Source organism: Nannobrachium achirus (assembly GCF_963921795.1).
Source record: "Nannobrachium achirus genome assembly, chromosome: 7".
Classification (NCBI taxonomy): domain Eukaryota; kingdom Metazoa; phylum Chordata; class Actinopteri; order Myctophiformes; family Myctophidae; genus Nannobrachium; species Nannobrachium achirus.
Genome location: NC_137816.1, coordinates 17,261,582 through 17,278,799, shown reverse-complemented (window position 1 = coordinate 17,278,799; position 17,218 = coordinate 17,261,582). Strand labels below are relative to the sequence as shown.

Here is a 17,218-nt window from a genome sequence, read left to right as displayed (position 1 = left end):
CTTGCCGACACTTTTTATGTTCGTATAAGTTATCCTGTGACTGAATGTTCCGACCCCCCCCCTCTCTCATTCAACCATCCACCCTCCCTCTCCCTCCCCCCCCCCCCCTCTCTCTCTCTCTCTCTCTCTCTCTCTCTCTCCCTCTCTTTCTCTCCTTCACTGGCAGTCGTCGCTTGCTCCCCTCGCTGTGCGGACCTACAGTACAGAACACTGTACCGCAGGCATCTCCCTCTCTCCTCTCCTCCATCCATTCATTCAACATCTCTCCTGCGCTCTCCTCCGCTCCGTAGCCTATAGATGCTATGACAGCTCACACCAGAGACGCGTTATCCAATTTTAGACCAAGTCGTCATCGGCTGTTTTCCTCCGAACGTTAAAACATGGATGTGTATGTTTGGGATATTTGTGACTGATTTCTGCTCTCAACGTTCGAAACGAACGTTTTTTTTTCTCTCCACCAAAAAACGAAAGGACGCCTTTTCTTTTTTTTTATAAGATAAATGGATTTGGGAGCGCCAAAGATGAGGAAACTGAATAACATGAAGACGGGGAGGTTCAGACGCATTCTCCTCGTTCTAATGGGGGTGATACTGGGGAATTTCTGCTCGTCTAAAGGTGAGTTTTGAATCAGACTTTGACTTTGGCTGTGTTTAATTGCTGGTTAGTGTGTGTTGCTGTGCGTGAACGTGAATGTTGGCAGGTTGTTTGGTTTCGTGACGAGAGGGAGAGAGGGTGTTTCGACGTGCTGCTGCTGTGGTGTCGTTTGGTTGCAGAGTCCTTCTGTTCTGCTCAGTGCTGTGAGAACCTGCTGGATCCACTAGCAGACTTTATATCGAGAGACTTTACCACGCAACGAACCAGTCAGACGTGGCGCTCTCTCTCCCACGGTTTATCCAAAGATCGCCTGTTTGGGTGGTCACGCGATTCCAGATAGTTAACTCGGATTTCTTCAAATCCAATCAAATGACCCCCCCCCCCCCCCCCCCCCCCTCTAAAAAAAAGAAAGTCAGAGAGAGAGAGAGAGAGAGAGAGAGAGAGAGAGAGAGAGAGAGAGAGAGAGATGGACACTGGGAAGGGGAGGGGGGGTATCTTGAAGGCATGCCCAGAGCAAATTTCACTGTGTGTAAAAGTAATTCTCTTTTGGCTGTCAAAGAGTGACAGAGTGGCTGCTGTTGACTGCTGACTTATTGTTACGTGATGATTCTTCTTCTCATGCTGGATACATGTGAACCTTGCATCATGGCTGGTGGCTGTGACTGTCTGTCTGTCTGTCTGTCTGTCTGTCTGTCTGTCTGTCTGTCTGTCTGTCTGTCTGTCTGTCTGTCTGTCTAGAAATATAGTTGGGGGGGTGCACTGTATACTGTACACAGGCAGAACTACCTACCTACCTATCTACCTGCCTCTGTCTACAGTACTCTGTGTGTGTGTGTGTGTGTGTGTGTGTGTGTGTGTGTGTGTGTGTGTGTGTGTGTGTGTGTGTGTGTGTGTGTGTGTGTGTGTGTGTGTGTGTGTGTGTGTGCGTGCGTGCGTGCGTGCGTGCGTGCGTGTGTGGGTCTGTCTGTCTAGAAATATCACAACCAATCTATTGCAGTGTTGTCATCCAGTTCGTGGCTGTTGTTTCATGCCATAGTGGCCAGCATTGCTGTATCAGGACAGTGTAAACGATATTTTATATACAAATGTACAGAGATCAGAGATTCTCAACCTGTGTGGAACACTGGTGGGCCGTGAGGGTATTGCAAGTGTAAGTCAATCTTCGGAATAGCGATGTGTAGGATTGCCGATGTGTAAACCCCCCCCCCCCCCCCCCCCCCCCAATAATTGTCAAAACACTGAATTTATTTAACATTAATATAAAACAATAATGTGATACAGATAAATAGGAACTTTATGTATTCTCTGTCAGTTCCATTGATCCAAAGCTAGAACACAGTCGATTGATAGATTATTGAAATACACAAGCTCTGAAAATGCACGCAGCCCACCAATCTGACCATTGTTAAGTGGACAGATGGGTGGGCCACGGACACATTGAGATTCTCAAGTGGGCCCTGATCCAAAAAAGGGGGAAACACTGACCTAGTTAGATGGTCAGACACTGGTCTGTGGCCTATAGAGCCAGGAAAGTGTTAAAATCTGCATTTGGTGTGAGCTTTACTGCACTCTCTGTTCCATCAATAGCTTCTCTGTGTGCACTTTTCCTCTATACTGCCTCGTCTTCCTCTGTCTCTCTCCCCTTGTCTCAGTCAGTCTGTCTGTCTGTCTGTCTGTCTGTCTGTCTCTCTCTCTCTCCCTGTCACTATCTGTCTGTCTGTCTGTCTGTCTGCCTCCCTCTCTGTCTGTCTGTCTGTCTGTCTGTCTGTCTGTCTCTCTCTCCCTGTCACTATCTGTCTGTCTGTCTGTCTGTCTGTCTGTCTGTCTGTCTGTCTGCCTCCCTCTCTGTCTGTCTGTCTGTCTGTCTGTCTGTCTGTCTGTCTGTCTGTCTGTCTGTCTGTCTGTCTGTCTGTCTCTCTCTCTCTCTCCCTGTCACTATCTGTCTGTCTGCCTCCCTCTCTGTCTGTCTGTCTGTCTGTCTGTCTGTCTGTCTGTCTGTCTGTCTCTCTCTCTCTCTCCCTGTCACTATCTGTCTGCCTCCCTCTCTGCCTCCCTCTCTGCCTCCCTCCCTCTCTGTCTGTCTGTCTGTCTGTCTGTCTGTCTGTCTGTCTGTCTGTCTGTCTGTCTGCCTGCCTGCCTGCCTGCCTGCCTCTTCGTCTCTGTCTGTCTGTCTGTCTGTCTGTCTGTCTGTCTCTATCTCACACACATCTATCCGCTTGTTTTCTGCATTTAACAAGAATACAAAAATGTCTGCTTGTTCTGTTCCAAACATAAAGGCAGTGATGGTGAAGCCTATATTATTTGTACGTGTGGATCAGAGAGATCGTGCTCTTCCCCCCACCTTTGAGACAGCATATATATTATACAGACAGTACAGCAGCGCTACCCAAACAGCGTGCCGAGGCCTTGACAACCCTCTCTCACTCCCGAGGCATCATATTGTGCAGCTCTGTCAGTAGCCCTGAACATTTACTGTAACATGACTGAATGCATGGCCCTCTGGTTATGCAATACCCATTGTACTGTACCCATCGTACCCGTTGTCAGAGCACCTGTTGTACCGGGCTGTGTCCCTTTATATGGAGCTAAACCATAGAGTGGGTAGAAAGCACACAAACATTGTTTAAGTAACTACTTGTAAAGCAGATGTGTCCCTTTCTTCTTTTTTTGGTGGGTTGGTGTGATGATTATGTTGAGTTTAATGGGTGCTTTTGTGATAGTTTTTCATCACATGTAATTTATCTCTTCCACTCTGCCATGTATAGCAGCTGTAAGCTTAAATGATTTGTGTGCGTTCGTGCGTGCGTGCGTGCGTGCGTGTGTGTTTGTAGCAAGTAGCTTCCTTCCATCACAGAACTGTAAGTATGGGTTGATTTATATCTTTGATTTGTCATACAAAGGTCTGTGTACCACCATCAGCCATGTTGTTTCATTAAGTTTGCACCACACAGTGCTTTCAAAATGTGCCCAAAATCTCCATCTTTATCTCATCTGATCACACAACACACCTTAGCTGTGTTACTCTCATGTTTTGTGGCAAAGCCCAGACAGACTTTCTAGGTTGTTATTTTTGAGTAATGGCTTCTCTCTGGCCACCACAGGTCACTTGGGTAGAGCTCCTGATTGATATAGTTCACTGGTGCACCTTTACCAAAGACTGTAAAAATGGGACCCAATGCCTCCCTGCTTGGCACTCAGCATCAAAGGTTGGATTGTGGGGGTTAGATCACCACTACTGATTTCCAGAGCGCGGCACGGCTCGGCTGCTGCTCACTGCTCCAAGAGATGTGTCAAATGCGGAGAACAAATCTCACATACAGCAATGTATGTGACAAATAGTACTAGGAATCTTAATACAGTTCTAGTGTCATAGGGTGTACTTGTACATCAAGCTGCCTCACGCTACAGAGGAAATAGGCTCCTGCCCTATGGGCTGCATGGCTCGGCAAGGCTTATACTACTTACTGGTGCACCTAAACTCCACTCTGAGCCCACTGAACTTCAAATAGGTTGTTGGGATTCCCTGGCTATTTTTTCTGATTTTTTTTCCTGACTATATTATAGTCAGGAGTCAGGACGGATTTCAGAAAAAAAGGCCTTCTATTAGGAGGTTAGAGGCATTTGGGGGTAAAAGTGGGGAATCAGGGAAATTTTACATAATTCAAAGGTGCCGAATCTGAAAAACCTGGTTCCCAAGTAAAACTATTCTGACCTTCTAATTTGCATAACAAAGTGGCTGCCTAATTGTAAATTTTTTACAATTTATTCAAGGGATATTTCTCTTTCAAAAAACCTTTTGTAATTTTATCGTATAATCAGGCTTTTGGGAACAGTTTTTGAGTTGCTTGTTTCAGTTTAGATAGACATTTGATATTCATTTTATCAGACACGCCCCCTTCCAAATCCAAACCCATTGTAACTTCAAATTCCATTTTAACAACAATAGATTTAATGAAAACCCCCATCCTTTTTTCTGGTGACTCCTGGTAGAGCTTAAAAGTTCAGCCCGAGCCCGACGGGACCCGACGGGTCGGCGCGGCGCGGGCCGGGCCGGGCTCAATTTGTCACGCAAATGTCGGGCTTCGGGCTGGGTCGGGCTTGGGAAAAGAAAAGAAAAAAAAGAAAAGAAATTAATATATTTATTTTTAATATATTTAATATATATTCAATTCATTTGTAGCTATGTGTGCGTATGTATTGTGTGTGTTCACAATAAAAAACTTGTGTCGTAGTCACATTGGTTGCAGGCGAGCGCAGCGCGCCGTAATGATGTGTGTCTCTCTCCTCTCTAATCTGCTCTGCGCGCGGCTGCCTTTGACTGCGTGTGTGTGTGAGCGAGGCCTGTCGCCCTGCCCACCCCCTTTCTTCCTCATGACCTGCCTTGACCAATAACTTGTCAGATGCCTTGAAACAGGAAAACAAATAATAACAAAGAAACGACTGCGCGGTAAAGGTGGAAAACAGCAAAAATGGAGACTGATGAAGTGAAAAGGAGGCTGGCAAGTGGCGATTATGGATTAATTGTGCAAGAAAGCAAAAGACTAAAGTCCGAGGTGTGGAATCACTTTGACAAAGTGCACGACGAGAACGGTGACCCGGTGGATTTTGTGCAATGCAAAAGCTGCAAAACTGTGTTGGTTCACAGCAGCAAAAAGACGGGGACTTCCACGCTAGGAAGGCACACAGATCGGTGTGAAGGCACAGGACTGCCGCCCCCCGAGGCAAATCAACCAAGTGTGGCATCGTTTTTCACAACTGTCCCTAAAGTCGTGTCATTGCCTGCAAAGGTAAAACAAGGTGTGACAGAGAAATGTGTCCTCATGTGCTGTAAAGATATTAGGCCATTTAATATCGTCAATGGAGAGGGCTTTGGAGAGCTCGCACAAGAGCTCATTAACGTGGGGGCTGCACATGGAAAAGTTGCAGTTAGCTCAGTTCTGCCATGCAACGTTACAATCTCAAATTGGTGTGGTAAAATGGCAGACGAGAAGAAGGGAGATTTGGCACTGCTGCTGCAAAGTTTGTTGAAAGATGGAACCATCGCCATGACAACAGATATGTGGACGGACGATTATCGCAAGATAAGTTACCTGACGATCACATGCCATTACATAACAGAGGAGATGGAGCAATGCCATTACATAACAGAGGAGATGGAGCTTGTGTCCAAAACACTTTCAACTGCGGCGTTCCCTTTAGATGAGGCCAAGACTGGAGAGAACATACGACGGGAGATTGTCAACAAACTGATGCAGTTTGGCCTTGATGCTGCTTCTCTGACCAGAATTGTGTGGGTTACCGACCAGGGAGCTAACATTGTACTGGCTCTGCGTCCATACCACCGACTGGATTGCATTGATCACGTACTCAACACAGTGCTGCGCCATGGACTTGACGTAGCACAGCTGAAGGATGTTGCTCCCGACATAGCAGATACAATTATTGCTGCCAAAGAATTGGTGAAGTATGTGAAACAGACAGGGCTGGCAGCTCAACTGTCCAAAACACTGCTGCAAATGGTGGACACCCGCTTCAGTACCGTTTATCTCAGTCTGGACTCTGTTCAGGCAATTTACCATGAGCTGCATGAGAAACTGGATAGGCGAGGAGAGAGTGGACGGGTCGAAAGAATAGCGCCGGACACACTGAGCTTTTTAGTTGACTTCTTGAAGCCTTTCTACGATGCACAGAAAGTACTCGAAGGAGACAAGTATCCTACACTCAATCTTGTGCTCCTTAAGAATCAGTCACTCACTCGCCATGTTCAACCCCACGCACTTGACTCAGCACAGCAGGCCGCCGTGCGTAAAAGGCACCAAGAGTGGCTCGTTCGAAAAGTTAAAATAGACGACCGCCACAAGATCGCCACATTCCTCTGGCCTATATATAATCAGTTGAGAATGCTGTCACTTGCAGAGAGGGACAATGTGTATGCGCACATCCGCGCTCTTCTCCGCGACATGCCTGCAGCAAGACCAGATGGAGAGGATGAGGATGCCGCCGCCGCTGCTCCTCCTGCCCAAAATGAAGACAACGAATTTGCAGAGTGGCAAAATGAGCACAGAGCTTACGAGGGAGAAGGAGAGGAGGTTGACGAGGTGTCTCTGTATGTCGCCCAGACGCCTGTCATGAAGGATGAAAAAGATGTCCTTGCCTGGTGGCGAGCCAACAAGAAGGTGTACCCAAAGCTTGCACAATTGGCAAGATCTGTGCTTTGCATCCCGGCCAGCAGCAGTTCCAGTGAACGGGTGTTCAGCGCCGCAGGGAGAACCATCTCCGAGCGAAGGACGTCGTTGAACACGGAGGCGGTGGATTCCATCCTTTTTCTTCATCACAATTTGAAGAAATAAAATCGGTGAGTAGTAGCCAAGCCTTTAACTGTTGGTAATAAATGGCCAATGTAGAATGTAGTCTTCTTGGTCTCTTGTGATCTTATAATTTATGTATACTTTTCTTTTATTTAATTTCAGCTGCTTACTGTTTGATTGAATTATTCGCCGATGGAGCGAGCGACCTGCGGCTGCGGGGCCCGCGGCGGCGCGGCCTCCTTGCGCCCTGCGCTGGATTTTTGGGACTATTAAACTCAACAAATAAGTGTTGATTCATACAAAGAAAAGTGTTGTGTTACGGACTAAAATAACAAATGCTGGTTATTTTATTTGTTTAGCCTATTTATATATTTTAATTTAACCAGGGAATGTTTCGTTTTGTGACTGATTAAGGCTATTCATTCTAATATTTTGGTTATTGTTTCCTGTAATGTTTAATCGTTAATCTTGGCTTTTATTTATTTTTTCCTATAGGCTAATTTCATGTGCACAGCCACATGTCATATTTTACTTGAGATTGTTTATTTTAGTAGCACACATTAATGTCGCACAACGTAAACTCAAAGGATTGTTGCTTGTTAAATTGTCCGCGGGAGTCGGGGCCTCTGTTTTACAATTGAATCGCGATTTTATTTGTTTGTTTACTGTATTGAAGAGTTTATTAGAAGTTTGCATAAGAAAAGGTACTGTATTGAAGAGTTTATTAGAAGTTTGCATAAGAAAAGGTACAGTAACAGTTTCATGATTGTAGCCTACAGTTCACTGCTATAATATGCCTGCCTGGCCGGAGCGGAGGGAGGCTCCACTCGAATGTTTTTGTGATTTGTTATACAATTATATGCCCATTTGCTCCAAGCTGCTTGTCTAATAAAGACAGTTGATTGAAAAGCGTTCTGTCTTCACCAATATTTAAAATGTAATGCAAAAAAAGGCTGCCACTGCATGCACTCAGCAATTCATTTAAAATTTAATTTTCTAATTGTTTAGAAAAATGTCGGTCTTCGGGCTGGGCCGGTCTCCAATTGTCAATTATGTATCGGGCTTGGGCTCGGTCCGGGCTGAAATTCTGTCGGGCTGGGTTGGGCCGGGCCCACTTTTTTAGGCCCGATTTAAGCTCTAACTCCTGGTGCCCTGGTGCTGGTCTTGTTTTTTTCATTTTTTTTTTTATCATTGTTTTATTCTATTTATTGTTTTCATTTCCCCCAAGTTATCATTGATCACATGTACAAGTACTGGGTAAAGTAGGCTATCCATTTGTCCCCTGGTGACCCAAAATACATGGAGATTTCTGCCTTGTTTAACCTGGGTCTGGTAACTATTGGATGTGAGAACCAAGATGGTGAGTGGTTCATGGGCCGAGTTATAGGAGACTGAAATACTGAAACTGAAACCACTCCATATGTCTGATCAAATGTATCAAAATCAAATATCTAAATATTGAATCAAACTAACTGTCTGTGTGTTGTAACTCATTCTGGGGTTGAAATATACATGGCAGAAATCCCCATGAGTCTATTTATGGAATGTCACTCCATTGACGTTTTTGGTCATCAGGGACCAAATGTATACTTTGAGCAGGATTTTTACATGGGATCATCTAAATCTGTATTTTAGATGTCTTAATGATGCCAAAAATACAGATAAGTAGCAAAGAAAATGAAATAAGGAGGATGCCTATGGACCCCATGTCTTACTTCTGTAGAATTGTGTTTTTAGTCCTCTGTTATTTTCTCTGTGTGATCTGTTATTTTAATGGTTCACATGAGACCAATGGTAAGGCAAGTATATCCTCATTAAAGCTCTGTTCAAATTTCACATACATGTTTTAAACAGCAGTCACAAGGAAGAGAATAGAAAATACCCAGACATTTTAATTTGGAACAAAAAGTTTCCTTATTGCGACCTGACGGTCGCAGTTACTATGAAAAGCTCCACCAGCTGTCAGTCTGTCTGTACAAAGCGGTACACAGTATCTCTAAAGTCATGTCATCAACATGGATCTGTCCCATTTCCCATATTCCCTCCTGATTGGATACGATTGCCTTCTAAAGTTTGTGTATGCTTGACGGTCGCTGACGGTCGCTTATCTCCCGATTAGGGAGTCTTACTGGTAAGAATTATGAACAGATTGCTAATGAAGCTAGTGTTTTCAGATTTCAGTTGTTTATGAAAGGTCATGCATACTTCCATGTTGTCATACAGTGTATAATGTACTGTAGTTCTGCTTTTATAGTTTCAGCCATGCAATGTTACATGGCTGAAACCCCATGAGAGTGGAGGTTTCCCACCCTGAAAATGACCTAAGAGCAAAATGGCCTCTGTCAATGAAGAGGTGAAACATTCAAGCCATGCAAATGATTCCATAAAGTAGGGCTGTTGCACACAACGGTGTGGTGTATATAGTTCAGCTTCCGTCCCTAAAGAGCGCATGGAAACGAAGCAATGCCTGTATTCCACTCCACTCCGCTCTCTTTTCTCAGTCTGGATGTACCTCAAACAGTGGTGTTGTTTGAGGCACTGGCAGTGCTAGACATAAAAGTATATATACATGCACACGCTCGCACACACAGGAAATGACAGAAGGTGGAGAGTAACATGGTTGAGAACTTCATTTTAGACTCCCACTGAGACTATGAAACACTAATTATTCATGCACATGTGCATTCACTCACATTCAACTACACGCATGCACGCACGCACGCACGCACGCACGCACACACACACACACACACACACACACGTGCACACACACACACACGCACGCACGCACGCACGCACGCACGCACGCACGCACGCACGCACGCACGCACACACACACACACACACACACACACACACACACACACACACACACACACACACACACACACACACACATTCACATTCCACTGTCTGACAACGATTCCTTAAGTCTAATATCTTTATTTGGCAAGATGGTCATACTTTTCTTTTTTCTTATTTTTTTCTCTTTGGCCATTCGGGAACAGACAGACACGCACGCATGCACACACGCACATATGCACACATGCACACGTGTTGTGCACGCATACATAATGTATGGATAGTTACAAACAAAGCCCATAGGTATTGCCTTATGATATTTTTGCCCCATACCTTCATGCTGTGAAGGTTTTGTTGGGATGTGTATTGGTGATATAAGAGCTATTATATAAGTAATGCTTACATAATAGCTGAGTGGGTAAAGACGAATAATACAATATAATAGCTGGAAGATTCTTTAAAGGATAATTCCAGAATAAAACATAATCCCCCCTTAATCTGCCGTTTACCATGAGTGTACATACCTGATGTGATTGATTTCTGTTATTGTTGCCCGCATTCAAAGATCACGGGACTCACCGCGAGCCCTCTCCACAGTAAAAACGGGGCTAAATATTATAGTATATAGTATGTAGTAATATATATTATAGTCCTGCTAAAGCTCTAATTTTCACCACTCCAAAGGCACTTTTTTCTTCATAAATCTTGTATTTATAGTTCCAAGTGACGCAGTATTCCATTGTTTTATCCCGACTTGATTGCTCAGAGGATAATGGAGTCCCGTGATCTTTGAATGGGGGCAACAATAACAGAAATCCATCCCTTCAGGTACACTCATGGTAAACGGCAGATTAAGGGGGGGTTATGTTTTATTCTGGAATTTTCCTTTAAGTTCAGGTAAAACCAGAAAAAGACAACTTTATGCTATATCACGATGACTACATATCTTTTGATGCCATTTTGGATACATACGTACATGCCAGACGGTATGTCTTCTCATATCACAACATGGATATAATATACAGTACCGTAGATATATTGCCATGGCCTCCATGCTGGTACACTAATGTACATGCAGTGTCTGTTTCTCTGCACACTTATGCAGTGATTATGCACCCAGAGCTTCTTTCAATTATGGGGTGCAACTATCAATTATCTCCTTATTGAGTATTCTATTGATTACCTTCTCCATAGGGGTGTAACAATACATTTTAATAGCGATTCGATACATATCACGATACATGGTTGACGATATGATACATTGACAATATTCAAGGCGATACGATACGATTCGATTCAATGATTTAAAATCGATATAGTAACTATTTAACAAAGAAATTAAATCTGTGTGAAAGGTGTGGATAGTGCAGGTTTTAAAGGGAAACATGTATTATTATGGATATAAATAAGTAAACACAGTGAAATGCCAAATACATGGACATTGTATATTGACAAAGCTGCACCTTGACATGAACCCAGAGATTACACACATTTATCGATAGACCAGTGTAGCTATATGGAAAGGAAAAGTAATTAAACCCCTCCTTTTAATTTTTTCTCTTAAAAATGCTAAATACAATGCACAAGTAGGTAGTTTCGATACAATCGATTCTTTGCACTGCCGATTCGATACGATACAAATGCAAACGATATGATTCGATTTTAGCTGTTTTCATTTCGATATACTTTGATTTTTTAAGCGATATTTTGATGCCGTTACTATATATCGTTACACCCCTACTTCTCCATTAATAGAATCATCTTAATCTTTACATGAATCACTACAGGGAAAAAAGGAATACATTTTAAGCCTGATTAACCTAATATTGTTGTACAGTACAGTTACAACAATGGTACTGAAAATTGCAGATCTACTAGCTCATATCGTATCGTATCACATCGTGATGCGATGTACTTTTAATATCCGTCTCTGTTCTCTTTCTCTCTCTCACACACACACACACACGCACACACACACGCACACACACACGTGCACGCACACACACATGCACATTGGCTACAGGCTCTGTCCCTGTGGAGGAGAGGAATGGCTAATTAAAACAGTCCAAGTCCCCCCCCCCCCCCCCCCCCCCCCCCCGCAAAATCAATGTGTTGGCTATGTCTGCGTGCGTGTTCATGTTTCTATGTGCTCGCCTATGTGTTTGGGTAATTAGTTTACTCATTGCAAATTAATTTACAATAAAATGTGGGAATTCACTAGAAGAAACGAAAACATGCAGAGAAGCAAACCACGAGCTTAAGCATGAATGAAATTAGGAACAGCAGAAAACAAAACAAAACATGTATAATGTGGTATCAAACCCAGGTCAAACAATGTTTTGTAATAGTTTAAATTCAGAAATTAGCCTACAAAAACAAATATGTTGCTACATACTGTACATGTACTGTAAGCCCCTCCCATACACTAAAATGTGTTCCCGGCCTGAATGGGTTAAATAGATTGTTTTGGCCTACTAGGAGTGCCAGATGGGTGGGGCAATGCCAACAAAGTTTAGACGAGGAGAAGCCTTGTTTTCTGTCTGATAACTTGCCTGACACACCTGAACTTGGCCTAGTAAATCTCTTTCATCTGATATTCAATACATAGCAGTGGGGGACCCTTGATCTTGTGTGTGTGTGTGTGTGTGTGTGTGTGTGTGTGTGTGTGTGTGTGTGTGTGTGTGTGTGTGTGTGTGTGTGTGTGTGTGTGTGTGTGTGTTTGTGATACACTTTTGTCTTTGATACTCTGTTCTGTGTGTGACTCTGCCCTCGTTTGTATGTGATGAGACTCCCTTGTGTATTTTCTCAATCTGTGTGCGTATCTGAGATGTTTTTGATTGAAATTCAGTACTTTTTCCACCTAACGCTGAACTCTACTGTATGTGAACGAGACACACAGTAGGGTGGCAGGTTGGTAGGAAGATATAATCAGAATCACTTCATTTGTCAATCTCCCTATGTACTTACATACACAAAGAATACCAAATACTGTTCCTCCTCAACCACTTGCAGTGCAACATAAAACAACAAACCATCTGAAAAGCATCGTAAAAAGACAAAGTCTAAAACACAACATGGACAAACATAAAAATGAAAAAAAAAAAAAAAAATATGTAGGACTTGCACATTCATCTGAGAGTTACTAGAACAGTAGTCAAAGTGCCATGGAGCAATCCTTTTAAAAGGTAGAATAATAACAATAATTGCAGCCCCTTCCGTGGTACCAAAGACAACAAACAGTTCAGTCAATGTTAGCAAGATAAAGAAGGGCGTTTGTGAGAGGAGGGAGTGACAGCAAGGGAAAGAGACAGATTATGTCGAGTCCTGAGTGATTTCCAGGTACTTGAACAGTCCTACTGTAGCTGTCCTTTGAGACCAGAGAATATTACATAGAGCACAAACACAGATCCACTCCACTTTTAGACTCTCAGAGTTAACAACACTCAGGATGTGTGTGTGTGTGTGTGTGTGTGTGTGTGTGTGTGTGTGTGTGTGTGTGTGTGTGTGTGTGTGTGTGTGTGTGTGTGTGTGTGTGTGTGTGTGTGTGTGTGTGTGTGTGTGTGTGTGTGTGTGTGTGTGTGTGCGCGCGCGTGTACAGTAAGTGTTTGAGAGAGAGAGAGAGTTGGAGAGCTCCAGAGAGCAATGTAATAAATGCAGGAGGTAATGAAGTGTATCTTTTTCATTCTCGCTGGTTCTGAACTTTACATATACATAGGGGTCTGGAGTTTGAACTGAAACGAAAGCATTTGGGTTGTACACAAACCCAACCAACAGCAACATGGTTTTGGTTCCCTCTCTATCACAGGCACATCTCTATACATTTAACTATTTAAAGCTCTATCTGTGCAACAGATAAACAAGGGGACTTATGCTGCTTTGTCACAAGACAAGCAAGCTTTTCAACTATGCATTACCCAACAGACTAACCAATTAAAATTTCTTCGAAATTTTCTTTTCTAGTTTCCCTCTACAACCAAATCTCCTTGCCGAAAATAGCAGATCTAAAAACTTACAACGTGTCACCATTGGAACTTGCTGTGAGCTTGTAGATCATAATTATTGGGTGAGCTGGGAGGGAGGGGCTGCAATGTCTCAACAGATCTGGGAGCAGCCCGGGTGAGGGGAACCCAGAGCGTTGAGCTTGGAAATACACCAAGCTGTAGAGCGGGGTTTCCATTCATAGGGGGTTATTCTGCTTGGTGTGTGCATTTTTGGCTGTATTGTCTCCTGATTTGGAGCCTGATTAATCAGCGCTTGGCCGTCGCCTGTATTTGACCTGTTGTTCAAATGTGAGTCAGTCAACCAGCATGCAGTTTAGTAGAGAAGGGACGTGGGACATATTTTCCCACATGAGGAACTAATCCGCTTTTTGTGCAGATGAGTCAAGCAACCCATTGATGCACTGAAAACATTGAGAATTGGAATTACTTTGAAGGGATCGACCATGCCGCCCATTGCTACAGTCTAGAGCCCTGCATCGGGAGCGCGCTCCCGCGGGACCTGCAGGACCCGTCACCATATATTGCGGCGCGGGCGGTAGTTTAATCCCTGCGGGCAGGGACATGCGGTCAAAATGAACTCGGCGGGCGCCGCAAAATCCCGCACTCTCCCGCAATAAGCTTTTATCTATACTTTAGCAAGATGTGAATATGTAGAGAATGTAATTTCCCCTGCTGAGTGCCTGAGGAGAACGCATGCACCTACAGCATGGAGCCGTAGACTTTCTCTTTCTCTTGCTCTAACTCCCCCTCCCTCCCTCTCTCGTCTGTTAACGGCTAACCGGTGGGCAGATATTTGCGGCGGCATTGTCACTCACTATTTAGCCTAAATAACAACTATTTATTATAATATAGTCCCATCGCCTATGTCCAATCGCAATATAAACACTTTACCTCTGTTAACAACCTCACAAATGCTCCTCTCTCGCGCACGTAGGCCTACACTAGTCCTGTTGGTTTTGGATCTCAATGGATTATATACAAACGTCAACGTGCCTTCTTTAGCAAGTCAAGATGTGAATAGAGAACGCAATTCCCCCTGCTGAGTGAGGACAACGCACTCACATTGATACAGTACGTGGACTGGAGTCTCTCTTTCTCTCCGGCAAGTTCTCTCTCTCTCTCGCCTCTTGCTCTCTCACTCCGTGCCGTGGCTCCCTCGCTCGCCCTCTCCCTCTCTCTCTCTTTCTCTCATTTGTTCTCACCCACCGTCAGTCCGTCACAAATATGCTCCTCGCATGGCGCACACGGCACACTTTTTTGTTTGGTAATGGTTTTGGATCTCATTTCAATGTGCCTTCTTGGGAGGGAGGCTGTTGGACGTGCTGCGGTACTGTGCGCCGCGGGAGTCCGCGGGTCAAAATTCACATCATTTGTTTGTCGCGGGTGGGAGCGGCGGAAAGGAAATTACAGCGGGCGGTCAAAAATGAAATCATTGGCGGCGCGGGCAGGAGTCGGCAGAAATCAGGCGGGAGCGGGCGGGAGCGGGTTCAATAAATCAGTCCCGCGCAGACCTCTACTACAGTCCACTGCTGTTTTCGGCTTGGTCTATTTGGACCTTTATTAGAAAATGACACACACAACGTGTGATTCTTCAGTGGCTCTTCTGGGATGGTTGAGGTATTATTAAGATATTATTTTTGACTTTTTACTAATATCGAGTAAGACACTGAACCCCTAACTGATGCCGATGAGCAGGTTGGTGCCTTGCATGGTTTCCTCCACCATCGCTGTCTGAATGTGTGAATGAACTAGGCCTGTATATATATGTATATCGTGCTCGTGTAGCATATCTATTAATAACAATTATTATTATTATTAATTCACACCTTCAGAAAATCTAATCTGGACATTATTTATCAACACGTAATTTAAATTACAAAGTCTATCAGTTAAGAATACAATTTATAATATAAATATAGTCCCAGTAAAGTCACAACTGGCCTAGTTATTATTATGTATTTATTTTTGTTGTGAATGTAAGTCATTGCTGTGTCTCAGTGTCTGGCATAAACTGCTGTTTTTGAAACCTATTTTTATGCCGGGTATTCTTATGTACAAATTGCTAATGAAGGGATTTACGTCTACATCCAAACTGTGTCATTAGCAGTGTCCTCCAAGAACTATAGTATTTACTTTATACAATAGCCTGATTCAATTCAACCTGTGTGGAACCTTCACAATAAAACAAACCTTAATTCTCCTCAGAAAGAAAAGGTTTTGTTATGTTGTCTTGCACTATTTGTGGTTTTGTGGTTTTAAATGTTTTAGGATTCAAAAGCCAACTACATGGATTATACTGTTTGAAAGTGAACCCAACACCTAAATGTTAATTTTTAATTAAGTTTGGGCAAATTTACTTTGCCATGAATCTTACTGCATTTTTGTGCCAACTTCTACCATGTATCTATGGGAAGCTACACCAGCATTGCTAACTGTAAGATACTAGTGAGAAGTGTCTCTGCATTACTTGCCCATTGGAAAGTTTAGCTGACTGTGGTGGGCATGTGCTGCTTGTACCAGAGCATAGTGGTTGGTTTCAGAGTGCCTACTGTGGGTGTGGGCAGTTGCCTTGGAGTGCAGGGAATAGAGAGTGTATGTTCTGACTCAGTTTTCACTAAATATAAACACATAATTGCTTTCAAGGGGTTCTTAATGAAATGTCATCAGCTGGCTACAAATATCCTTGACAACCACATATATATAGAAATATATTAACCAGGTGGTCTATCTTAGAGTATCTATCTCTCTTTCGCAGGCTTGAACTGTTAATTAATCGTCTGAGGATATGGAGAGAATGTTGCAGTTGGTGTAGCTAGATTCCGGACTATTTCTGTGTCTTTTTGGGGGGAAAGAAAAACAGATAAAGTCCAACTCAGGTATAGGTGACAAACACCATGCAGTGATGTTGTGTTCCCTGTTATTGTGACATTGTCAGAATAACACCAACAACAACACCAAAAGTATTTATTTAAGCAATGTTTCGGTCACACACAAACGACCTTCCTCAGGCAGATTGTCAGAATACAAATGCCAAGATGTGCTTACTTGTTTGTCACGGCTGTGTACCAACAGAAAAACATCAAGAATGTATTATGCAAAAAGCAATAACACAAAATGTGCACTCACAATCTGGGAAACATTAGGAAGGCTTAAAAGGCTTAAAATGTTGCAACATTGTTGTGACTTCTACAGTACTTGGCTTAACTGTTACCATGTATTTTAAAGTGGCTATACCTTCGATGAAGATGACCAACTAAAAACAGTTCACGTGCAGGACATCTGAACTGCTTTTGTGGGACAATGTGGGATACAGTGGGGTTGTTTATTTATTCATAAAACAAGCTTGTAAATTAAATTGACTTGATTCATTGCTTGAACTTCTTGTTGCACTTGCAATGAGCGCCTGCATTCTCTTTTAGTATGCTACAGACGTGTAAAACTCCTCGCATACTGTGTGCACCTGTAGTTCTCCACTTATACTGCAGCCTATTGATGTGATCAACTCGGAAGTTG

General features: G+C 43.4%; 1 protein-coding gene across 1 annotated transcript in view; it reads left to right on the top strand.

Moving 5' to 3' along the window:
* Nucleotides 1–501: 501 nt before the first annotated feature.
* The window catches only part of LOC308288605 (CUB and sushi domain-containing protein 1), an 803,860-nt gene continuing 787,143 nt past the window's right edge, over nucleotides 502–17,218 (top strand). The window contains 1 exon segment of the mRNA XM_080730076.1: nucleotides 502–615. Coding sequence (XP_080586202.1) covers nucleotides 522–615 — 94 coding nt within the window. The 5' untranslated portion in view covers nucleotides 502–521.